This window comes from Artemia sp. Qi Xiang Cuo, chromosome 14 (genome assembly GCF_049724085.1).
Source record: "Artemia sp. Qi Xiang Cuo chromosome 14, ASM4972408v1, whole genome shotgun sequence".
In the NCBI taxonomy this organism is placed as follows: Eukaryota; Metazoa; Arthropoda; class Branchiopoda; order Anostraca; family Artemiidae; genus Artemia; species Artemia sp. Qi Xiang Cuo.
Window position 1 is genome coordinate 57,847,024 of NC_142807.1, and position 27,309 is coordinate 57,874,332.

The 27,309-nt window shown below is 34.2% G+C and overlaps 1 protein-coding gene across 1 annotated transcript in view; it reads right to left on the reverse strand.

The window, feature by feature from the left end:
• Positions 1-27,309, reverse strand: part of LOC148944688 (protein SSUH2 homolog) — a 265,586-nt gene that overhangs the window by 210,371 nt on the left and 27,906 nt on the right. Inside the window, exon 3 of the mRNA XM_089100140.1 lies at positions 6,974-7,179. Within this exon, the coding sequence (XP_088956266.1) occupies positions 6,974-7,179 (206 nt within the window). The remainder of the gene's footprint in view (positions 1-6,973; positions 7,180-27,309) is intronic.

Sequence of the window (27,309 nt, forward strand, 5' to 3'; positions counted from 1 at the left end):
ATTTCGTAGAAATTTATTTCTGAGGGAGAAGATATTCCTGACGCGTTATGCAAATTAAAAAAAATACAAATGGGTAATTCCATAGTAAATATTTAGAATTATTGAAAAAACCCTAAAAATTATGACATTCCAGATGAATGAATGGGCTCGAATTCCCTCTTGGTTATACGTGTAAGCTTAATTCGTACCAACTACTTACACAATAATGTAAATTATCATTATATCTACCAATAGGAAAAGATATAGGTGATGACTCTAATGAAATTTTCGGCCCACATCTTACACCTTAGATCAGAGGAAAAATAAGTTAGATAATAGCAAAAAACGCCTAAGGACTATCTGCTTAGGTCTCTGATGAAATTCAATCACAGATTAACTTTTTGGTGTTACCAGGTGTATTACTCCTAGAGAAACACATGGGCCAAAGTGTTCCTCAATTACATTGGCTAAAAATAAATTTTGCTAAAAATGAATGCTTCTGGATGTCATTTAGCCCTTTCGAGATCTTATGGCGGGCAAAACACCCTAAGGAGTATTTTTATTATAGTTCAGGTCCCCAAGCCCCTTCCAATCTCTCATGTCTGAACCTACAGTTTGGTAAGTTCCTACTCGTAAAAAGTTGGTAGCTGCAGCTGGCACGTACACAGGGGGGCGGCCTAGGCCCCCCCCCCGAAATCTCACGGCTTTTTATTTTTCCATAATTTTCGGACACTTCTCACAGAATAAGGGAATTGAAGGATTTGCCCCCCCGCCCAAACGAACTCCTGCGTACGTGCCTGAGCTGCAGATATTCAGATATAGCATCAAAGGCGATTTAATCACTTTTTTCCCATTGTTCTGAGAAAACTGGCCCAAAATTCAAATTTCAGTCTCGTTCGGTTTCACAACTTCTTAGTGGAAAAGAAAACCAAAAGATTTAAACCATGGCTGAATACAAATAAAAAATGAAATGCTCCCCTTGTTTCAAGAAAGGGGAAATCCTTAAACTAAATTAACTCTCTGACTTAATGTATAGCTAAGATATATTTGGATATCTTTTTAAAATGCGGTAGTTTCATAGCCTTCGGCTCGAATATGTATATTATAAATTTTAAACGGGCTAAATAATCTTGACAATCCAAGGATAAGCTTTGTAAAAATAGATGATAATTCTTTTGGTTTGTTCCTTCCAAACTACCAGTCAAAGCAGTGGTGAATCCAGGGGGAGGGGGAGGGGGCGCCCCCTAACGTCGTCTAAAGTGGTGTAATTTACTTAATTAATGCAAGTTTGCGTAGATTAAACTTGCTCATAACGCAATTTTATCGGATCAATCTATTTTGCGCCCCCCGCCCAAAAAAAAAATCCTGGATCCCCCCCCGAGTCAAAGTATCATCACAATAAACAATAACAGTTGGGAAATTGACAATAGACGAGCTCTGTCTTAGCTTCGAGAGAACAAATTTGCTTTCTAATAAATTCTCACAGATAAGAGACGACTTCATCGCACGAACAGATTCTTAACCAGTGCAGCCTGAAGTTGAAGACATCTATTCGGCTGACAGGTCATTCTGTTCTGTATAGGTTCTGCAATGCACTATTTCGTGGAGCCTGTAAGTACAGACGTCTTTTCACAGAAGTTGAGAAGCACGAATGAAAAGGGAATGTTGTCAATTGAAATATTCGTATTCCTTGCAAAAAAAGGGTTATTTTTCTTGTTAGATCTGTTTTTAAGGCTTTCTCTCATCTCTAGAAAGCTTTGGAAGGGTCTCCCACCTTAGCCACAAAACAGCCCCAGCTTTCAAAGGTCAACTTCTTACTCAAATTGCTCTGATAAATTCAAGGTGTTTGGAAAACATTTCCAGTGAATGGTTTTCCTGCTCTTATTCTTCTTCAAATCACTTTTTTCTTTATGAATGTGCTAAAACTAGTTATTTTATGTTTTGGTTTTGTAAGGACCTGCATCCTATCTATCCCAAACCCCTCCTACCATGCTTTTGCATATGAATATATCTAAAAAATTACAAATTGAGCAACTCCTATTATTCTCCTTAAATACTTTATTTCTAATGGTGACTGGCAGCCCATATACTGGGATTAACTAAAAAAAAGCAAAATTTTTTTAGCTGAAAGTAAGGAGTGACATTAAAACTTAAAACGAACAGAAATTATTCCGTATATGAAAGGGGTTGTCCCCTCCTCAACGCCTCGCTCTTTACGCTGAAGTTTTTTATTGTTTTAAAAAATAAAGCTGTAAGACAGAGTCAAACTTTAGCGTAAAGAGCGAGGTGTCGAGGAGGGGACAGCCCCTTTCATATAAGGAATAATTTCTGTTCGTTTTAAGTTTTAATGTCGCTCCTTACTTTCAGTTAAAAAAACTTGTTTTATTTAATTTCTGAAAGTTTTTGAATTAATTCAGCTTTGATTTTGGTTCACCGTACATGAATAATCAAAACGAAATTTGCATATTAATTTTCCTTTTTTAGGCTAATTGGCTTTCTCGAAATTTTATTCTGACGTAACTTACGAATTAATTTACGTAACGAATTTCTATATTCGTATGTTTTTATTACGTATATTGGGAAGTTCGCTTCCAAGTCAATACCTCCCTCTTTACACTAAAGTTCGAATTTTGTTCGAATTGCAAACCCCTGAATAACAAAGGCCGGTTAATTAGAATAGATAGTTCTTTTGAAAGTACTAAAAAAACTTTAGCGTAAAGAGCGAGGTGTTGACCAGGGGGCGAACCCCCTCATATACGTAGTAATTTCTGTTCGTTTTAAGTTTAAATGTTGCTTCTTACTTTCAGTCGAAAAAAACTTGTTTTTTATTTAATTTCTGATTGTTTTTTGAATAATGCTGGGAAATCTGGCACCCCCTTCATAGAAAGGTCACTTCCCCCAAGGAAATATCCTCCATGGAAAGATCCTCCCCCGTAAGCCCTACTCTGACCCCGATCCCCCACTAGAAAAAAATTCCTTCTGAAAACGCCTCTATACTTCCCAATAACCAATACTATATGTAAACAATGGGCAAAGTTTATAACTTGCAGCCCTTCCCCCAGGAATAGTGGGGAATTGAGTCATCCTCAAAGACATATTAATTATATTTTCGACTATGCTGAATAAAATGGCTATCTCAAAATTTTGATTGGGTGACTTCGGGAAAAAAATGAGCGTGGGAGGGGGCCAAGTTGCCCTCCAATTTTTTTGGTCACTTAAAAAGAGCACTAGAACTTTTAATCTCCGTTTGAATGAGCCCACTCACGATATTCTAGGACTACTGGATCGATACGATCACCCCTGGGAAAAAAACCTCCATAGTAGGGTTCTCTTATACGCTGAATCTGATGGTGTGATTTTCATTAAAGTTCTATGAATTTTAGGGGTTATTTCCCCCTTTTTTCGAAAATAAGAAAAATTTTCTCCGGCGCGTAACTTTTGATGGGTAAGACTAAACTTGATGAAACTTATATATTTGAAATCAGCATAAAAATCAAATTCTTTTGATGTATCTATTGGTATCAAAATTTCGTTTTTTTAGAGTTTCGGTTACTATTGAGCTGGGTCGCTCCTTACTTACAGTTCGTTACCACGAACTGTTTGATCAACTCTAAATTCTCATGCTTAGAGAATTTGTATACCTAGGGGACTGTGCTTAACCAGGATTCGGACTATCGCTGGCTTGTAAAATCACTTAAGAGTTTCAGTCTCTCTTGTGCGTTTCAAACTAATACCTCAGTGCCCCATCCGAATCTAGTTTTTCGGTGGTCATGAATTATATGTCATTAGGCTTAACAAAGGCAGTAATTTTGAGGAACCAACTATAATTTTTCCTTTAAACAAAACTTTTGAAAGTCGGAGTAAAACAAATGCTTCCATAGAAAAGTTCTAAGAAGGACAACATGGAATAGGTTTGAAGCACGCAATAACCTCATTTCCAAATAAAAGCACAAATATTTGAAAATAAAAGCTTCTAAGGAGAGAACACGCGATGAGTAAATCGAGATTTGAAAGAACGATTTTGTAAACTTGAAAATTAATTATAGAATGAGTTAAATTTTGAATTCACTGCATCAAAACTTGAGGCTCTCAAACATGAAAACTGCCTAAATTTATTCGCAAGTAAATTTAAAATGGGGAAACACAAGCCAGGACTTTAATATCTCATTAGGTTGAGCAAACTAAAAGTTGATTCAGATCCGCTCATTTTGCATTTTACATTCCAAAATCTAAACTTTCGATGTTCTGGAAAAAGCGAGAAATATCCAAAATTTAATTATCTGGTTTAACTCACTCTTTTCAATTTCAGACTCCATCAGCATTTCTCGGAAAATTTAAAGCCAAATATACGGCCATGAACACAGTAAAACAACATAAATGAAAGGCATAAATAACATAAACTTTGATCAGCGATCCAACAGTTCGCGGTAACGAAATGTAAGTAAGGAGCGACCTGGCTCAATAGTAGCCGAAACTCTAAAAAAAAGAATTTTGATACCAGGAGATACATCAATAGAATTGGATCTTTATGCTGATCCCAAATATATAAGTTTCATCAAGTTTAGTCTTACTAATCAAAAGTTACGAGCCTGAAAATATTTACCTTATTTTCGAAAAAAGAAAAAAACACTCCCTAAAAGTGATAGAATCTTAATGAAAATCAAACCAAAGGATTAAGCGCAACAGAAAGTTCTACTGTAGAGGGTTTAAGCTCATACCTGCAAAAATGCGGAATTTTGTATTTTTCAAACAGTTCTTGATAACGACCTGTAAGTAAGGAGTGATCCGGCTCAATAGTACCCTAAACTTTAAAAAACGGAAAATTGATGCCAATAGGTATATCAAAAGAATCATATTTTTATGCTGATTTCGAATATATAAGTTTCATCAAGCTTAGTCTTACCCATCAAAAGTTAAGTGCCTGAGAAAATTTGGCTGATTTTCGAAAAAAGGGGAAAAGACCCCCTAAAAGTTATAGAACCTTAATGAAAATCACATCATCATATTCAGCGTATAAGAGAACCCTACTGTAGAGGTTTCAAGCACCTATCTACAAAAATGTGGAATTTTGTATTTTTTACCAGAAGAAAGATCACGGATGCGTGTTTATTTGTTTTTTTTTTCTTTTTCCCAGGGGTGATCGTATCGACTCAGTGGTCCTAGAATATCGTGGGAGGACTCATTGGAGCGGAAATAAAAGTTCTAGTGCCCTTTTTAAGTGACCAAAAAAAAATGGAGGGCAACTAGGCCCCCTCCCACGCTCATTTTTTTCCCGAAGTCACCCGATCCAAATTTGAGATAACCATTTTGTTCAGCATGGTCGAAAATATGATAACTATGTCTTTTAGGATGACTTAATCCCCCGAAGTCCCCGGGGGGAGGGCTGAAGGTTATGAACTTTACCCAATGTTTATATATGGTATTGGTTATTGGGAAGTATACAGACATTTTCAGGGGGGATTTTTTCTGGTAGGGGGGGGCGTGGGTCGGGGGTTATATGGGAGTATCTTTCCAAAAAGGAAGTTTTCATGTGGGAAGGGACATTGCTATGAAGGGGGCGCCGGATTTCCCATCATTATCAAAGAAAAAGATCAGAAATTAAATAAAAAAAAAAGTTTTTCAACTGAAAGTAAGGAGCAACATCAAAAGTTAAAACGAACAGAAAATATTACGTATATGATTGGGTTCACCCCCTACTTAATACCTCGCTCTTTAATCCAAAGATTTTTTAGTACTTTCATAAGAGCTATTTATTCTAATTAACGGCCCTTGTGATTAAGGGGTCATTTTTTAAGAATTGGAACAAAATTCAAACTTTAGCTTAAAGAGCAAGGTATTGACTAGGGGGCGAACCCCCTAATATACTTATTAAAAATATATGAATATAGAATGGGGTAGAGGAGGTATTTTCTGGGGGGGGGGGTATTTTCCGGGAGGTATTTTCCGCGGGGGTATTTTCCGGGGGGGTTTCGCCGGGGGGGTAAACGCCGGCGACCGTTTGCTTCTTCAGAAATTGTAGAAATTTCAAACAATGTGACCAATGTTTTAACTAATTGCCATGTTGAAATTCAATTTTAAATTTAAATACGGACAAAAAAATAAATTAAAAATAATAAAATAATCAAAAACTACACATTATAATGTCCCAAAATTATTTTTTTTGTACTAGGTTAAGAATTGAAGATGAATTCTCCAAGGAGAATATCCGATTTATATTTCCCATCCTAGAGCCGTCTTAGCCAAGTGGTTAGCCCACTAGATTTGAAATCCTTTGTCCGTAAGCACAGGGGTTTGACTCCCGGTGTCCCTGGTTATTAGGTTTGGAACTGGGCTCAATGGTGTGAGCTCAGCCAGAGTCGACCCAGCTCGAAATGGGTACCTGGAAAAATCTGGGGAAGGCAACCATCTGGTGCGAAAGCACCAGATGGTTTGCCTCTAACCCCCATTGCACTTCCTGGCTGAAGGTTCATGAAATCGAATGCAGCACCGCCGGTAGGGACTGGAAAGTCCAGTGCTGTATTTTTTTATATTTTTTTTTTTTCATGGCCAATGGTCGTATGGGCAGAGGCGCATGTAGGCCTAATTTATTGGAGGTGGAGGAGCCCAGCCAAGATTAATATAAAAAATTTTCCGTTGCTTTAGCTCATTGAATATCTTAATAATTATATGTACTGAATTGAATCCAACTGCACCCTATTACTCAGCCACACATAATTGCAACATAATATCACAGAATTTGCAATTGCCACTAATTGCAATAAATTAAAATAGCAGATAAAAAAAAAAAAAAAAATCTCCGGTGTGTCCTTCAAGAACAAATAAATCGTATCGGCCAAAATTTAATAGAAGAGGGCTGAAAATGATTTTAAATACACAATTTAAAGAACAGTTTTAAGAAGAGTAAATATTAGCTTCTTTCTTCTGTAAATTTATGATAATTTAGGAAAGCACTTTTTGGGGGCATGACAATATTCCAAAGAGATCAAATATTTACGTGATAGGCGGACGTAGTAACTATTTTTGTTATGGCCATATCTTTTGCTGCGCCACTACCCCAGCAACATTTTTCAGCCACAAAAGATAATAGTTGCGCTCTGGCCTGGGCTTCTGTCAAAGGTGGTACTGTCGCTATAGGTGCTCTTGTTGTGCCCCCTCCTTCAGGAGATTCTTCAGCTGTATCTGGAGGAGGTACACAGACACCTATGAGGAAAAATTGACAATTAGTTATGTACTAGACAAAAATTGGAATAGCTAGCATACAATTGAACAGCTCAGCGGCCAATCTGACCAAGTCTATAAGATAAGCAGTGGAGAAAATTCAAAAGGAAAGTTCACTGTTGATTTTAACACGGTTATAGATCCCAATGTTTTTTTCAGATACTAGTAATTTTTGATAATTTCTAAGTGGAATGCCCGTATTACTTAAAAAAAAAATGGGCTTCCATTTTATCTATTTCTCGAAAGCAATAAAAAAATACTAGAAAGATAAAAAAGTTTTCTTGAATAAATTCTGTCTCGTTTTATCTATTTTATGATTGTTGCTATCTTATTTGTTTCACTCAAAGCATGCCGAAGAAGAAATAAAAATGGAATATAGATGAAACAAAAATGTCAAACTTTCACCTCTGTTGTCAAACTTTTGACTCATCATGACTATTCTATTTCTGAATAAGATTTATCAGTTTACCAGCATTGCAAAACCAGAAACAAAAAAGAAAATAGACAGAAAATTAAGATAGTCACGCTAAGCAGGCAGTACAGTAAGTTATCAATAGGTAAGCAAGCAAGTATTACCCCTGATCTAATTAAAAGCCACTTTATTTAGAAAGTGGACCCTCAACTGATCTACGGCCTTCTTTGAAAAAATAGTTATTTTGTCGTCTGTGGAGACTAGGTTTGAAAGTCCGGTAAACTTTTTTTTTTCTCCAGGGAGTGGCAAACTTGAAAATCTGAATTTCCACAAGAACAAAATATATGGAGAATTCTTGTCTGAGCTGTTAAAGCAGAAATATAAATAATAATACAGAGATACTGTTAAACAGCTCCTGACTAAGCTGTAATGCAGGCATAATTACGGAATAAAGCGAAATTACACACAATCAAAAAAAAAATTATTGCAGCACAAAGTTACCTAAAGCCAAAACACTAGCAAAAAATTGTGGCAGTTTCTATTCTCGTTTTGCCTCCAGGGTCGCTACTCTTCAAGTACCATACAATGGACATATTTGAACCTTAGTTCCTAGATTTTTCACGTGTGGCCTTATTCCCCGTTTATATTTCCCCTGGTGCAAAATTGCCCCTGAAAATTTCCCCAGAAACCTTACTAACCCCGGAATATTCTCTCTGTGGAAAATCCCCTCCGTAACCCCTCTCCTCTGAAAGATGTATATGTATTTACCAATAGCAAATACTATCTGTAAAGAATGGGCAAGTTGCATTGCTTACAGCCCTTTCCACTGGGGATGTGGGGAGTCATGTCATAACCAAAGGCATAGCTGGTGGACCTTTCAACTATAGTAAATCCAATGGCTATCTCAAAATTTTAACCCAATCTCTTTGGGGGAACTGGTGCATAGTAGGGGGACTGGTTTGCTTTTTCATTTTTTTGATCAATTAAAAACATCATTATAACTCTTTAATTTCCGTTCGAATGAGCCGTCTCCCGATTTTATTTGATCATTGGTTCAATACAATTACCCATAGGAACAAAAAAAAAACACACACACATCCGTCATGTTTCTTCTGGCAAAGATATTTTTGTCCACAAGAGGTTGAGACATCTACAGTACGGTTTTCTGATGTATTGAATCGAATGGTATTATTTTCATTAAGATCGTCTGACTTTTTGGCTTGTTTTTTGAAAATCTGGCAAATCTCTCAGGCTCGTAGCTTTTGATGGGTAATGTTAAGTTCAATGGATTTCATAATTTTGGAATCAATATAAAAAGCAAATTATTTTGATGTATCAATTGTTATCAAAATTCTGTTTTTTTAGAGTTTCGGTTTTTATTGGGCCGAGTCACTCGCTCCTTAATTACAGTTCATTAGCACAAACTGTTCAAAACATGATAACTTGGAAATTAGAATAAAAATAACCTACAGTAGTTTCCTAGGGAGAAAGTGATGAGATATACTCTTAGAGTCTATCTCTTAGACTGTGTCAATACTAACTCGCATATTTTGATACTAACACCCCAACTCAAATAAATTCTCTTCCCGTTGTTTAATTAGTTCTGTATTTATACGCGAAATTAAATATATTTCTCTCTCTTTCTCTCTCTCTCTTACTATCTCTCTCTATATATTTTTCTCTCTCTCTCTCTCTCTCTCTCTCTCTCTCTCTCTCTCTCTCTCTCTCTCTCTCTCTCTCTCTCTCTCTCTCTCTCTCTCTCTCTCTCTCTCTCTCTCTCTCTCTCTCTCTCTCTCTCTCTCTCTCTCTCTCTCTCTCTCTCTCTCTCTCTCTCTCTATCTCTCTCTCTCTCTTTGTCTCAATAACTCTTACTCTATATATCCATCTATCGCTATCAAGCACTCAAGATAACTAACTCTAAATCTATCAGTCTCACAAACACACACAATCCCTCTCTACCCCTCTCTCTCTATCTCTCTATCTCTCTCTATCTCTCTCTCAATTTCTCCATTTTCCCTTCTTCCCATTTCTCCATTACTTTCTCTCTCTCTCTCTCTCTCTCTATATATATATATATATATATATATATATATATATATATATATATATATATATCTTCAGCTGTATCTGGAGGAGGTACACAGACACCTATGAGGAAAAATTAACAATTAGTTATGTACTAGACAAAAATTGGAATAGCTAGCTTACAATTGAACAGCTCAGTGGCCAATCTGTCCAAGTCTATAAGATAAGCAGTGGAGAAAATTCAAAAGGAAAGTTAACTGTTGATTTTGATTTTAACACGGTTATTCAATTCAATTCAATTTATTGAAATAAAAAAATATGAAACATAACACCAATAATAATAAGGTTCCTGGAAGCGAACTTGTTGAGGACCATAACAACAAAAATGGAAAATGAACAAGAGAAAAAAAAAAGAAAAAACAGAAAAAAAGAGAAAACACGGGTAAATTAAAGCAAATTGATTAAAAATTTAGAGATTTATTATATCAAAGTTAGGAACATTGTTATACAGCGTGCGAAAACTTGTAGATAGCTCGATACTGGAGAGTATTGTATTCCATTGAAGTATACATTTATAAATGGGGGATCGCTGGGAGGAGCTAGAGACACACTTGGGGACAACAAAGGAACGGTTGGATGAGCGGAGACATAGGCCTTCAGAATTATTGCAATTAAAATAAGATAATAATTGGGGAGGAAGGTTTTTATGGTAAGCGGAGTATGCAAGGGATAGATTTAATTTTTGAATGATTTGTTCAAAAGGGATAATAACAAAATCGGAGTATAAGTCCTGGGTGGGATAAAGTCGGGGCAGCCGAAAAACTGCTTTGATGGCACGGTTTTGGGCAGATTTTAATTTATTGGTAACTGAAGGATAAGTGTTGCCCCAAACAGATCCGCAGTATGAGATATATGGGTAAATAAAAGAGTAATAAAGGGTGACAAGGATATCAGGAGGAAGAAAATTATTCACACGATTAATCATACTTACCTGTTGCAAGATTATGGCTCTGCTGTAGGAAACATGTGTTGCAAATGATAGGGATGCGTCTATGTGGACATAAAAAAACTCGGCTACTTCGACCCGCGGGAGCAGACTGGTGGAATATTTTAGGCCAAATGCTTGCTGAGCTTCATTTTTTTTGTAAGGTGTTCGAAATAATACAACCTGACTTTTCTTGCTGTTAATGGTCATGCAGTTAACGAGAGACCATTCCTGTACTCTATTCAGAAGGATTTGAGCAGAGGTGACGACGGATGGTAAATTAGGGCCGGTGATGAAAAAGTTGTTATCGTCAGCAAAAAGTACTGGGTGCAGTGATGGAGCCAGGCCCGTAACCAAATCATTAATATAAAGGAGAAAAAGTATTGGACCAAGAACAGAGCCCTGCGGGACGCCCCTCCGGAGAGGTAGGGGATGCGAGGTCATGCCGCCCAGACTCACACTCTGTACTCTACCAGAGAGATAAGAGCCGAACCATGAGAAAGGAATTCCACGAATCCCTATGTTCTTGAGTTTATTTAATAAAACACTGTGATCAACCATGTCAAAGGCCTTAGAAAAATCCAGAAACATTTTTAAGGTCAAGTTGGGAACGGATAAACTGTGTGGCGTCGATTAGTGCATGAGCAGTTGAAAATTTGGAACGGAAGCCATATTGATGAGAAGAAATCAACGAATCTGAAGAATTAATCCCAAATAAAAAGGATTTATGAATTGGGATAACAATTACTGATTTAAATATTTCTGGGAAGACTCCATAGATCATAGAGAGGTTTGCTATATGCACAATGGTTTCAAAAACATAGGAAGATGCAGTTCTAAGAAGCTTATTACTTATCCCAAGGAAGTCAGGTGTACTACTTTTAGAGAGAGATTCGATAACTTGAAGTACCTTATTACTATCAGTTGGAGAGAAAAACATGGATATGGGATTCTTCCTAGGGTGTATTGACTCGGAGGGGGAATAGGAGTTAGCATTTGGAATATTAGTGAAATAATTATTAAAAGCATCTGGTACTGAAATTGGGTAAATTAATCTGCCACTGATGTCTTTAAGGTTAATAGGTATAGATCTTGAATTCCTTTTTTTTTTAAAGAATTTTATTTATTGTTGACCAAATTTTTGGCAAGTTCCCTTTACAGTGAGTGATTTTTGAATAATAATAATTTTTTTGCTTCACGGATGAGTTTGGTATACAAGTTTTTGTATTTTTCATAATTAGTTAGGTCAATAACGCTACTGGTTTTGCAAGCTAACTTATATAGGTCATTTTAAAAGTATGAAGAGATTATCAGGCTATTGGACATCCAGGGGTGTATATAGGTAGTTTTTCGGTTTGATTTACAAACTGGAAATGTTGAACTGATAAGATCAGTCAGTCCTTGTGTAAAACCATTTGTGGCTGAATTGACATCCTGACAATCCAAAACCTTGGACCAGTCAAAGGATTTCAAATGATCCGTGAACCGGTTCATATTCACAAGATTATATATTCTATTAGACGTAGGGGTATTAGTTCTAGGGTGTTTAGTAGTAGGTTGGAAGGGTAGGGAGAGATAGATTGGAAAATGGTCTGACAGGTCAGAGAATATTATTTTGGAGGACAGGTGGTTTCCCAGGGAAGTGGATACAAAAATGCTATCAATTACAGTAGCGGTAGACCTCATAGGATCAACTCTAGTAGGAAAAAAGATTGTTGGCAGAAGAACACTCAAGGTAAATGTTTCAAAGAAAGTACCACAATCATTATTATTGCTAACATTTAGCAAATTACAATTGAAGTCCCCTGAAATAATTGCATTATTTTTGTGTGAATGAATGAAACTATAACATTCACTGAAAGTTTCACAAAAGAAATGTGTTTTACACGTGTGATGCTTTTAAAAAGGATAAAAAATAAAAGAATTTCCGTAAAATCTCATATCAACAATAACAGACTCCATGCATCGCGTAGTAACAGTTTGCTGGACGAAGTATTCACAGTGTAATAGCCTGGTGAATTTAGACTTGACCGGATGTAAAGAGAAATGCCACCAGAGGACTTGGTTAATTTTCTTTCAATATGAATAGCTTGAAAGCCAGGGAGGGAAAATTCATTAGTATCATCAATTTCTGAAAGCCAAGTCTCCATTATTCCAATTATAATGAAAGGACAGTAGCCGTTGATTAAAATTAAATCTTTAAAATTAGTCCACCTATCTCGTATGCTTCTGATGTTAAAGCAGATTATATTAAGTTTGGTCTCTTCCATTAGCTTAGGTTTTACATTTTTTACAAAATCAAAAGTGTCGAGATATTCACAGTTAATATGGTTTAAGGGGCTATTGGGGCTAGCTAAGGGGTTATTGCGCAAATTATTTTGGTCATCGTAATAGTTAAAAACAACATTATTGCACAGTGATAATTTTGTGAGAAAAGTAAAATCTTGCATAGTATACATTTAAATATCCATTGTGGTCAAAGTTTCATAATTTGCTTGATTTGAATATTGAAATTCTTCTTCAGCCGACTAATTATCATTGGTGGTAATTTTGGACTGGGATGGAAAGTTTGCCGTTTATTTCTTAGATTTCGTGCCTTTGACTAGGGCAATGTCACTGATTTGATTTGCAGTTGAGTCAACAGGCTTAACTAGCTTCGATGTGGAATCTATGTCCTTTCTGATGGAAAATAGTTGAGCTATAGCTGTTTGCAAGATGTCATCACCTAGGAGTTTGATGATCGCTTTCTTCTTGAGAATATTTTTGGTTTCCTCAAGTTCATTACTAACCTCAATTAAGTGACTGACTGTGAGATACGTTGCGAGTCTTTGCAATTCTTGGCAACTTTCGGATGAATCTTTTGGGGGGCAGGATGTTGAAGGAACCCTAGGGAAGGGATGGGGGGACTGACTAATACCTTGAGTATGAACATTGTTTGCCTCTTTAGGAAATGATACTGTATTTGCATCTTCTACAACAACTGTTGCTTGGCTTCTACTGGGCCGATGGGGTGTGGGTTGCCGAGGGATTCTTGCAGCTACAACTGAGTAGGGTAGGTTCATTTTATCCGATGTTCTAAGGCTTACGAGTCGCTTTTGGTGAGCCGGGCAAGATTGTTTTTGGAAGGCTGTGTGTCCCTTACGGTTACAATTTCTGCAGAAAGGGTCTGACTCAGGGCATTCACTAATTGCGTGGCCTGTATTCCCACACTTAAGGCAAGACGAATGTGACAGTTTGCAGTGTTTTTTTCTGTGGCTGTAGGCCAGACAACTGGAGCATTGTAGGGGCTTAGGTTTATAAATCTTATAAAAAAGGGATATACCGTACAAGAATATATTTCTGTTTAGCTCAGCTTTGCAGGAAATGAGGATTGAACAGCTTGGGTGAAGGACTCATTCTTTGTTTAAACTTAGCCTTATTGCAGTTGAAGGATTTATGAGAAGGCCTGAAGAATCTATTAGTTCAGTTTGTATTTCCTCCACTTTTACACTGGTATCAACACCATAAAGCACATACTTGTGTAACTTTTCCACATTTTTTTTGTGGCTAAAATTTTCGAGCCATCAAGAACAATTTCTTTGGATTTTGATAGGACATGGTCTGGTGCCTGAGAAGACGTAAAGTAAATATCAATAGACTTGTCTTGTTTGAAAACAAGTTAAAAATTTACCTTGGCGATCAGAAAGACAGCTTTTCTAATGTGCGGTATCCGATCTTTTGAAAAGGGTTTGCCATTGATTTTATTGATGAAAGCAGTATAATGATTAGGATAACCTGCACTGCTTGTTTCTGGGAAACTTGAAGGGAGGGGTTGCACTATCACTGGCTAACGGGTTTTATCCTTTTTCCTCTTTTTGCCAGGCGTCTCACCTCTTTCATTAGAGTTAGTTGTGGCTAATGCCTGAATTCCTGACAAGTGGCTAACTGTTCTCAACCGCGTAGTTGGGGGGGGGGGGGGGTTCTAGAAAGAGTTTTAGAAGTAGGTTGGAAGGGCGACTGGCCAAGAGTTTCAGTGGGAGTATCCTTCTCGGGTGGTAGCCTTGGGGGCTGCTTTTTTCCCGACATTTATTATGACGAGACACTACAGATTCACTAACTGTTAATAAGTCTTAATTCAAGATTACTTGACCAAAAGTAAATATTCAGTTATGGAACTAAATTATTCATTATGATAAATAATAACTCACTTTGTGTGAACTGAACAATCCCTCACAATTAAATCCACAAGTTAATTGCGCAATCTAACACAGTACAGTACAAAGATAATCCGATTAGGCTCATAAGTTAGTTCCTTTCAGTTCAGATACTAAACTCATAAGTCCAATGTTTTTTTTCAGATACTAGTAATTTTTGATCATTTCTAAGTGGAATGGCCGTTTTACCTTAAAAAAATGGGCTTCCATTTTATCTATTTCTCGAAAGCAATAAAAAAATGCTTGAAAGATAAAAAAGTTTTCTTGAATAAATTCTGTCTCGTGTTATCTATTTTATGATTATTGTATATCTTATTTGTTTCACTCAAAGCATGCCGATGAAGAAATAAAAATGGAATATAGATGAAACAAAAATGTCAAACTTTCAACTCTGTTGTCAAACTTTTGACTCATCATGACTATTCTATTTCTGAATAAGATTTATCAGTTTACCAGTATCGCAAATCCAGAAACAAAAAAGAAAATAGACAGAAAATTAAGATAGTCATGCTAAGCAGGCAGTACAGTAAGTTGTCAATAGGTAAGCAAGCAAGTATTGCCCCCAATCTAATTAAAAGCCACTTAATTTAGAAAGTGAACCGTCATCTCATCTACGGCCTTCTGTTAAAAAATAGTTATTTTGTCGTCTGTGGAGACTAGGTTTGAAAGTCCGGTAAACTTTTTTTTTCTCCAGGGAGTGGCAAACTTGAAAATCTGAATCTCCACAAGAACAAAATATATGGAGAATTCTTGTTTGAGCTCTTAAAGCAAAAATATAAGTAATAAAACACAGAGATACTATTAAACAGCTTCTGACTAAGCTGTAATGCAGGCATAATTACGGAATAAAGCGAAATTACACACAATCAAAAAAAAAAAAATATTGTAGCACAAAGCTACCTAAAGCCAAAACACTAGCAAAAAATTGTGGAAGTGTCTATGCTCGTTTTGCCTCCAGGGTCGCTACTCTTTAAGTACCTTACGATGGACATGTTTGAGCCTTAGTTCCTAGATTTTTCACGTGTGGCCTTATTCCCCCGTTTATATTTCCCCTGGTGCAAAATTGCCCCTGGAAATTTCCCCAGAAACCTTACTAGCCCCGGAATATTCTCTCTGTGGAGAATTCCTCCGTAACCCCCTCCTCTGAAAGATGTCTATGTATTTACAAATAGCAAATACTAACTGTAAAGAATGGGCAAGTTGCATTACTTACAGCCCTTTCCACTGGGGATGTGGGGAGTCATGTCATAACCAAAGGCATAGCTGGTGGACCTTTCAACTATAGTAAATCCAATGGCTATCTCAAAATTTTGACCAAATCTCTTTGGGGGAACTGGCACATAGGAGGGGGACTGGTTTGTTTTACAAAAAAAAACACACACACGCATCTGTCATGTTTCTTCTGGCAAAGATATTTTTGTCCACAAGAGGTTGAGACATCTACAGTACGGTTCTCTGATGTATTGAATCTGATGGTATTGTTTTCATTAAGATCGTCAGACTTTTTGGGTTGTTTTTGAAAATCTGGCAAATCTCTCAGGTTCGAAGCTTTTGATGGGTAATACTAAGTTCAATGGATTTCATAATTTTGGAATCAATATAAAAAGCAAATTATTTTGAAGTATCCATTGTTATCAAAATTCTGTTTTTTTTTAGAATTTCGGTTTTTATTGGGCCGAGTCACTCGCTCCTTACTTACAGTTCATTACCACGAACTGTTCAAAACATGATAACTTGGAAATTAGAATAAAAATAACCTATAGTAGTTTCCTAGGGAGAAAGAGATGAGATATACTCTTAGAGTCTATCTCTTAGACTGTGTCAATACTAGTAGAATGTATCTATGGAATTCTATGGATGCCCTAGGAAAACATTTCTATGGATGCTCTACACCTTTTCAAAGAGAGTGAGTATCCTCTCACACCTATACTTCCTTGGTACCTTTCCAAACAGGATACCTAGTTTAAGGTATCAGGTCGAAAATGGTAAAACTTAACTTTAAAGTTTTTAGAACATTTTAGTTGTTCATCATAGAAAGGCAGTTTAGTCTGGGAAAAGGATACCTAGTTTAAGATATCAGGTCGAAAATGGTAAAACTTAACTTTAAAGTTTTTTGAACATTTTAGTTATTCATCATAGAAAGGCCGTGTAGTCTGGGAAAAGGATACCTAGTTTAAGGTATCAGGTCGAAAATGGTAAAACTTAACTTTAAAGTTTTTTTAACATTTTAGTTGTTCATCATAGAAAGGCAGTGTAGTCGGGGAAAAGGATGCCTAGTTTAAGGTATCAGGTCGAAAATGGTAAAACTTAACTTTAAAGTTTTTTGAAATTTTAGTTGTTCATCACAGAAAGGCAGTGTAGTCGGGGAAAAGGATACCTAGTTTAAGGTATCAGGTCGAAAATGGTAAAACTTAACTTTAAAGTTTTCTGAACATTTTAGTTGTTCATCATAGAAAGGCAGTGTAGTCTGGGAAATCTAGTTTAAGGTATCAGGTCGAAAATGGTAAAACTTAACCTTAAAGTTTTTTGAACATTTTAGTTGTTCATCATAGAAAGGTAGTGTAGTCTGGGAAAAGGATACCTAGTTTAAGAAATCAGGTCGAAAGGGTTTTGTATCGAAAAATAAACTATTTCTGTAAAATCTGAGCTAATAGGGGTTTTTTGACCGTAAACTCTAGTTTTTTGTAAGAAATTGTGGAAAATACAATTATCTGGTTCAAATGTGAAACTCAAGTCCATTTTTGGATCGAAAGATAAAACTATTTCCGTAAAATTTGAGCTAATAAGGGTTTTTGACCGTAAACTCTAGTTTTTTGTAAGAAAATTATGGAAAATACAATTCTCTGGTTAGAATGTGAAACTTAAGTCCATTTTTTATCGAAAAATAAAACTATTTCTGTAAAATCTGAGCTAATAGGGGTTTTTTGAACGTAAACTCTAGTTTTTTGTAAGAAAATTATGGAAAATACAATTCTCTGGTTCAAATGTGAAACTTAAGTCCATTTTTGGATCGAAAAATAAAACTGTTCCCGTAAAATCTGAGCTAATAAGGGTTTTTAGCCGTAAACTCTAGTTTTTTGTAAGAAAATTATGGAAAATACAATTCGTTGGCTCATAGGTGAAACTTAAGTCCATTTTTGGATCGAAAAATAAATCTATTTCCGTAAAATCTGAGCTAATAAGGGTTTTTGACCCGTAAACTATAGTTTTTTGTAAGAAAATTATGGAAAATACAATTCGTTGGCTCATAGGTGAAACTTAAGTACAGTTTTGGATCGAAAAATAAACTATTTCTGTAAAATCTGAGCTAATAAGGGTTTCTGACCGTAAACTCTAGTTTTTGTTTTGTAAGAAAATTATGGAAAATACAATTCTCTGGTTCTGCTGTGAAACTTCAGTCCATTTTTGGATCGAAAAATAAAACTATTTTCGTAAAATCTGAGCTAATAAGTGTTTTTGACCGTAAACTCTAGTTTTTTGTAAGAAAATTATGAAAAAATACAATTCGTTGGTTCATAGGTGAAACTCAAGTCCAGTTTTGGATCGAAAAATAAACTATTTCTGTAAAATCTGAGCTAATAAGGGATTTTGACCGTAAACTCTAGTTTTTTTTTGTTTTTTTTTTGTAAGAAAATTATGAAAATACAATTCTCTGGTTGAAATGTGAAACTTAAGTCCATTTTTGGATCGAAAAATAAAACTATTTCCGTAAAATCTGTGTTAAGAAGGGTTTTTGACCGTAAACTCTAGTTTTTTTGTACGAAAATTATAGAAAATACATTTCTCTGAATCAAATGTGAATCTTAAGTCCTTTTTTGGATCGAAAAATAAAAATATTTCCGTAAAATCTGAGCTAACAAGGGTTTTTGACCGTACACTTTAGTTTTTTGTAAGAAAATTATGGAAAATACAATTCGTTGGCTCAAAGGTGAAACTTAAGTCCAGTTTTGTATCGAAAAATAAACTATTTCTGTAAAATCTGAGCTATTAAGGGTTTTTGACCGTAAACTCTAGTGTTTTGTAAGAAAATTATGGAAAATACAATTCTCGGGTTCAAATGTGAAACTTAACTCCATTTTTGGATCGAAAAATAAAACTATTTCCGTAAAATCTGAGCTAATAAGGGTATTTGACTGTAAACTCTAGTTTTTTTGTAAGAAAATTATGGAAAATACAATTCGTTGGCTCATAGGTGAAACTTAAGTCCAGTTTTGGATCGAAAAATAAACTGTTTCTGTAAAATCTGAGTTAATAAGGGTTTTGACCGTAAACTCTAGTTTTTTGTAAGAAAATTATGAAAATACAATTCTCATGTTCAAAAGTGAAACTTAACTCCATTTTTGGATCGAAAAATAAAACTATTTCCGTAAAATCTGAGCTAATAAGGATTTTTGACCGTAAACTCTAGGTTTTTGTAAGAAAATTATGGAAAATACAATTCGCTGGTTCAAATGTGAAACTTAAGTCCATTTTTGTATCTAAAAATAAAAATATTTCCGTAAAATCTGAGCTAATAAGGGTTTTTGACCATACACTCTATTTTTTTGTAAGAAAATTATGGAAAATACAATTCGTTGGCTCATAGGTGAAACTTAAGTCCATTTTTGTATCGAAAAATAAACAATTTCTTTAAAATATGAGTTAATAAGGGTTTTTGACCGTAAACTCTAGTGTTTTGTAAGAAAATTATGGAAAATACAATTCTCGGGTTCAAATGTGAAACTTAACTCCATTTTTGGATCGAAAAATAAAACTATTTCCGTAAAATCTGAGCTAATAATGGTTTTGGACCATAAACTCTAGTTTTTTGTAAGGAAAATATGTAAAATACATTTCGTTGGCTCAGCGTAAGTCCAGTTTTGAATCGAAAAATAAACCGTATCCCCTCAATATGAGTTCATAAGGGTTTTTGATAATAAACTATAGTTTTTTGTAAGAAAATTATGGAAATACAATTCTCAGGTTCAAAAGTGAAACTTAACTCCATTTTTGGATCGAAAAATAAAACTATTTCCGTAAAATCTGAGCTAATAAGGGTTTTTGACTGTAAACTCTAGTTTTTTTGTAAGAAAATTATGGAAAATACAATTCGTTGGCTCATAGGTGAAACTTAGGTCCAGGTTTGGATCGAAAAATAAACTATTTCAGTAAAATCTAAGCTAATAAGGATTTTTGACTGTAAACTCTAGTTTTTTGTAAGAAAATTATGTAAAATACAATTCTCTGGTTCAAATGTGAAACTTAAGTCCATTTTTGGATCGAAAAATAAATCTATTTCCGTAAAATCTGAGCTAATAAGGGTTTTCGACCGCAAACTCTGGTTTTTTGTAAGAAAATTATGGAAAATACAATTCGTTGGCTCATAGGTGAAACTTAAGTCCAGTTTTGGATCGAAAAATAAACCATTTCTGTAAAATCTGAGCTAATAAGGGTTTTTGACCGTAAACTCTAGTTTTTTGTGAGAAAATTATGGAAAATACAATTCTCTGGTTCAAATGTGAAACTTAAGTCCATTTACGGATCGAAAAATAAAACTATTTCCGTAAAATCTGAGCTAATAAGGGTTTTTGACCGTAAACTCTAGTTTTTTGTAAAAAAAATTATGGAAAATACAATTCTCTAGTTCAAATATGAAACTTAATTCCAGTTTTGGATACTCATAATGATGAGGACTGATGGTTATAATTCAATATTTTTTTCATAAAAACAAACTATTTTTTTTTAACTTCGAAATTATTCCACTTTATTTATTTTTTTATTTATTTATTTTTTTGTACGTATCTTTAAATGACAAAAATATGCTTACAGCTCTAACAATTGTACTCTATGATTTCTCAGAGACACGATGTGGCTTTCCCACTGGTACTCTAAGTCCGGTTATCGACACTACCTAGTCTATTGCATGTATTAAATCAGTATTTTTTACGCAGTGGAACAATAAACACATAAGTCATATCATTAAAAAAAAGGGAAGATGGAGCATTTTAATAAAGTGTGTTCACATGACAATGTTATTGTAGCATTGAATGCCGACAAGGAGAAGTATTTAAACTATGAAACAAGTATAAATGGTAGCACTATTGGAAATATATGCTTGCACTGTCATGACAGTAAGGAATTACATTTCTTTGGAATACCGAAAAAATTCAACTCTTATTTTGATGGATATGCGAGAATGAGATCTCCAGAGATGATTGCACTCAAAGAGAATGCCAACATAAAAATAATCGTTGATGATAGAGGATAACTCGCTGCTACTGTTGCGGGTAACACATTACCTACTGATACATCCAATCTTCAGCTTTCGGGTATTAGCATTCAACGGAAGGTCAAAAAAAGAAAGGCCTACTCTTCTACTAATATCGTAAACCAAATCTTGTCTACACGCCGAAACTGTTACCTGTGTAAAAATAATGTGATAATAGACAGTGAAATTGCCAGAAAAATAAAAATGGAAATGTCAGAAAATATCACTATGGAATATAAAGATGAATCGATGAAAAACAAAGCACCAGCAAACGTTACTGCCATTGATCAAACAGTCAATGAAACAAATAATACCAAAGACGAAAAGCAAATTGAGCCTGTTGATGAGACACCAGTAAAAATTGTGTGTGACTCAAGATGGATAATGACTATTCTACTCATTAAGAACTAAGAGAAGAAAGTAGCTGCACTATTAAGAGAGAACATGATAAATTATTTATGGAACAGATTCAAAATGTCCAAAGCTGATCATTGATATTAATAATGTATCATAATATATTTTTGTATTAATATTCTACATAGCATTATTCCATTAAAAATATATTATGCATTACATTGTTATGTGTTCATTATTTTTAGAGTAAGCTAGCATATCAAACGTTTAGAATGTCTATTAAAACATCGGAGATGTAAGAAAAGGAATTTACATACATCTATTGTCGGGCACACGGGATAACACTGACAAAATCTAGGTATCAGAATGACTAAATTCCTTATCAGCATCAGTAGTTGGATATGTCACTATGCAATTATGAAAAACTTGTATGTAAGTAAGTAAGTAAGTAAGTAATTAACAAACTCTGTCTTGAATTCACCTCTTGGCTACACAATATAGAAGTTTAACTCGGAAAACTATGAAAAAAAAATTGAACAAATTCTTTATTAACATTCATTAGCGATTGAAGTCGCTTCCTAGACAGAAAATACAGCAATTTCATAAAATCTAAGTATAAGAGTGACTAAATTCTGTATCAACATCCATTTGTCGGATGCATAGGAAAATGTTGTCATAATATGAGTGCTACACTTCATAATTTTTTTTTATCAATATATTTTGTCAGATACATCAGACAATATTGACAAAGTCTAAGTCTCAGAATGAATAATTTGTTGTTAACCACATCAAATTTCAGATACATCAAATAAAATTGACAAAATCTAAATTTCAGAATGAATAAATGCTTTAACAACATCATGGGTCGGATATGTTGGATAAAATTTACAGAATCTAAGTATAAGAGTTATTAAATTCTATATCAACATCACTTTCTCGGATACATGGGATAAAATTGACAAAATCTAAATATCAGAATGAATAAATTCATTGTCAACATCCTTTGTCGGACATGTCGGATGAAATTGACAGAATCTAAGTATCAGAATGATTAAATTCTATATCAACATCCCTTTCTCAGATACATGGGATAAAATTGACAAAATCTAAGCATCAGAGTGAATAAATGCTTTATCAACATCCTTGAAATGCATTATCAACATCATTTTTCAAATTTCTGTCATTATGAAAAAATTGTAAATAAGTAAGTAACTAAGTAACAAACTCTTTCTTGAATTCACCTCTTCGATACACAATACAGAAATTTAATTCATGAAATTATGAAAAAAAAATTGAACAAATTCCTTATTAACGTTCATTATCGATTGAAGTTGCTTCCTAGACAGACAATAAATAAATTTCACAAAATCTAAGTATAAGAGTGATTAAATTCTATATAAACATCCATTTCTCGGATACATAGGAAAATCTTGACAAAATCTAAGTGTTAGAGTGAATAAATTTTTTTATCAACATCTCTTGTCAAATACATCGGATAAAATTGACAGAATCCAAGTGTCAGAGTGAATAATTTTTTTTATCAACAACCTTTGTCAGATGCATCAAATAAAATTGACAAAATCTAAATTTCAGAATGAATAAATGCTTTAACAACATCCTTTGATAGATATGTTGGATAAAATTGACAGAATCTAAGTATAAGAATTATTAAATTCAATATCAACATCCCTTTCTCGGATACATGGGATAAAATTGACAAAATCTAAATATCAGAGTGAATAAATTCATTGTCATCATCCTTTGTCGGATATGTCGGATAAAACTGACAGAATCTAAGTATCAGAGTGATTAAATTCCATATCAACATCCATTTCTCGGATACAAGGGATAAAATTGACAAAATCTAAGTATCAGAGTGAATAAATGCTTTATGAACATCCTTGAAATACATTATCAACATCATTTGTCGGCTATATCGGATAAAATACACAAAATCTAACTATCAGATTAATTAAATTCTATATCAACATCCCTTTCTCGAATACTTGGGTTAAAACTGACAAAATCTAAGTATCAGAGTTATTAAATTCTATATCAAAATCCCTTTCTCAGATACATGGGATAGAATTGACACAGTATAAGTATTAGAGTAAATAAATGCTTTATCAATATCCCTTAAATGAATGATCAACATCAAATGTCAGATACATCGGATAAAATTGACAAAATCTAAGTACCAGAAAGAATAAATTTGTTTTCAAAGCTTTTATCGGATACATCAGATAACAGTCATAAAATCCAAGTTCTATTCATTTTTACTTCATGCGTCGTTACGTTGAATTTAGGTTATACTGGTTATAGATGACACTACACCCGCTCAGACACACAGTCATAGTGAGAGATATTCAAAAAGTTGAGTTAATTTAAAGTTCACTTAGAGTGGCCAGACATGCATTGGAATAAGCAAAGCGGGCCCCCGCGGCCCTTCCCGGCCAGCGGCGCTTCCCGGCGGTCGACCTGGGGGATATTCCGGTGAGTATGGTTAGGTTAGGCTAGATTAAGTTAGGTTAGATTAGGTAAGGTTAAGTTAGGTTAGGTTAGCCTACGTACGCGCGCGTACGGAAAATCCCCCCAGGTCGACCGCCAGGAAGCGCCGCTGGCCGGGAAGCACCGCGGGGGCCCGCTTTGCTTATTCCAATGCATGTCTGGCCACTCTAAGTGAACTTAAATTAACTCAACTTTTTGAATATCTCTCTCACTATGACTGTGTGTCTGAGCGGGTGTAGTGTCATCTATAACCGGTCTAGCCTAAATTCAACGTAAGGACGCATGAAATCAAAATGAATAGAGCTTGCATTTTATGACTATTATCAGTTTTATTCAATAAAAAGTTTGAAAAAGAATTCAATCTTTTCTATGCTAAGATTTTTTCAGTTTTATATGATGTATCAGACGTTTGATTTTAATAATACATTTAAGTGATATTGAAAGTGCAGTCATTTACTCTGTTACTTAGATTGTGTCAATTTTATCCCATGTATCTGAGAAAGGAATTTTAATATAGAATTTAATAACTCTGATACTTATATTTTGTCAAGTTTATCCCAAGTATTCGAGAAAGGGATGTCGATATAGAATTTAATCAATCTGATAGTTAGATTTTGTCAATTATATAGCCGACAAATCATGTTGATCATGCGTTTCAAGGATGTTATTAAAGCATTTATTCAATCTGATACTTAGATATTGTCATTTTTATCCCATGTATCCGAGTAACAGATGTTGATATGGAGTTTAATAATTCTGATACTTAGATTTTGTCAGTTTCATCCGACATGTCCGACAAAGGATGTTGATAATGAATTTATTCATTCTGATATTTAGATTTTGTCAATTTTATCCCATGTATCCGAGAAAAGGATGTTGATATAGAATTTAATAATTCTGATACTTAGATTCTGACAATTTTATCCAATATATCCGACAAAGGATGTTGTTAAAGCATTTATTCATTCTGAAATTTAGATTTCGTCACTTTTATATTATGTATCTGACAAAGGATGTTGATAAAAAAAAATTATTCGCTCTGACACTTAAATTTTGTCAATTTTATCTGACGCAACTGACAAAAGATATTGGTAAAAAAATTTATTCACTCTAACACTTAGATTTTGTCAACTTTTTCCTATGTATCCGAGAATGGATGTTGATATAGAATTTAATCACTCTTATGCTTAGAATTTGTGAAATTGATGTATTGTCTGTCTAGGAAGCGACTTCAATCGATAATGAATGTTAAAAAAGAATTTTTTCAATATTTTTTTCATAATTTCCTTAATTAAATTTCTGTATTGTGTATCCAAGAGGTGAATTCAAGAAAGAGTTTGTTACTTACTTACTTACTTACTTACAATTTTTTTATAATGACATAATGACATATCCATCAACGGATGTTGATAAAGAATTTATTCATTCTAATACATAGATTTTGTCAGTGTTATCTCATGTGTCTGACAATAGATGTATTTAAATTCCTTTTCTTACATCTCCGATGTTTTAATAGACATTCTAAACGTTTGATATGCTAGCTTACTCTAAAAATTATGAAGACATAACAATGTAATGTAAATATATTTTTAATGGAATAATGCTATGTAGAATATTAATACAAAAATATATTATGATACATTATTAATATCAATGATCAGCTTTGGACATTTTGAATCTGTTCCATAAAATAGTTCACCGTGTTCACTCTTGATATTGTAGCTACTGTATTCTCTTAGTTCTTAATCAGTAGAATAATCATTATTCCATTTTGAGTCATACACAATATTTACTGGTGTGTCATCAACAGCCTCAATATACTTTTCATCTTTGGTATTATTTGGTTCATTGACTGTTTGATCAATGGCAGTAACGTTTGCTGGTGCTTTGTTTTTCATCGATTCATCTTTATATTCCATAGTGATATTTTCTGCCAATGCCCTTTTTATCTTTCTGGCAATTTCACTGTCTATTATCACATTATTTTTACACAGGTAACAGTATCTGCATGTAGACAAGATATGGTTTACGATATTGGTAGAAGAGTAGGCCTTTCTTTTTTTGACCTTCCGTTGAAGGCTAATACCCAAAAGCTGACGATTGGATGTATCTCTAGGTAATGTGTTACCTGCAACAGTAGCAAGGAGTTGTCCTCTATCATCAACGATTATTTTTATGTTGGCATTCTCTTTCAGTGCAATCATCTCTGGAGATCTCAATCTCGCATATCCACCAACATAAGATTTGAATTTTTTCGGTACTCCAAAGAAATTTAGTTCCTTACTGTCATGACAATGCATGCATACATTTCCAATAATGCTACCACTTATACTTGTTTCATAGTTTAAATACTTCTCCTTGTCGGCATTCAATGCTACAATAACATTGTCATGTGAACACACTTTATTAAAATGCTCCATCTTCACTTTTTTTAAGATATGACTTATGTGTTTATCGTTCCACTGCGTAAAAAATACTGATTTAATACATGCAATAGACTAGGTAGTGTCGATAATCGGACATAGAATAACAATGGGAAAGCCACATTGTGTCTCTGAGCTATCATAGAGTACAATTGTTAGAGCCGTAAGCATATTTTTGTCATTTTAAGATACGTACAAAAAAATAAAAAAATAAATACTGTTGAATAATTTCGAAGTTTAAAAAAATAGTTTGTTTTTATGAAAAAAATACTGAATTAGAACCATCTGTCCTCATCATTATGAGTATCCAAAACTAGACTTAAGTTTCACATTTGAACCAGAGAATTGTATTTTCCATAAATTTTTTTTGCAAAAAAACAGAGTTTTCGGTCAAAAACCCTTATTAGCTCAGATTTTACGGAAATAGATTTATTTTTCGATCCAAAAATGGACTTAAGTTTCACATTTGAACCAGAGAATTGTATTTTCCATAATTTTCTTACAACAAACTAGAATTTACTTTCAAAAACCCTTATTAGCTAATATTTTACGGAAATAGTTTTATTTTTCGATCCAAAAATGGACTTAAGTTTCACATTTGAACCTGAGAATTGTATTTTCCATAAGTTTCTTACAAAAATTTAGAGTTTACGGTCAAAAACCCTTATTAGCTCAGATTTTTAAGAAATAGTTTATTTTTTGATCCAAAACTGGATTTAAGTTTCACCTATGAGACAAAGAATTGTATTTGCCCTAATTGTCTTACAAAAAACTAGAGTTTATAGTCAAAAACCCTTATTAGCTCAGATTTTTACGTAAATAGTTTTTTTTCGATCCTAAAATAGACTTAAGTTTCACATTTTAACCCGTAACTAGTTTTTTTACTAATTTTCTGACAGTAAACTAGTTTGAGGTCAAAAACCCTAATTAACTCAAATTTTACGGAAATAGTTTTATTTTTCGAT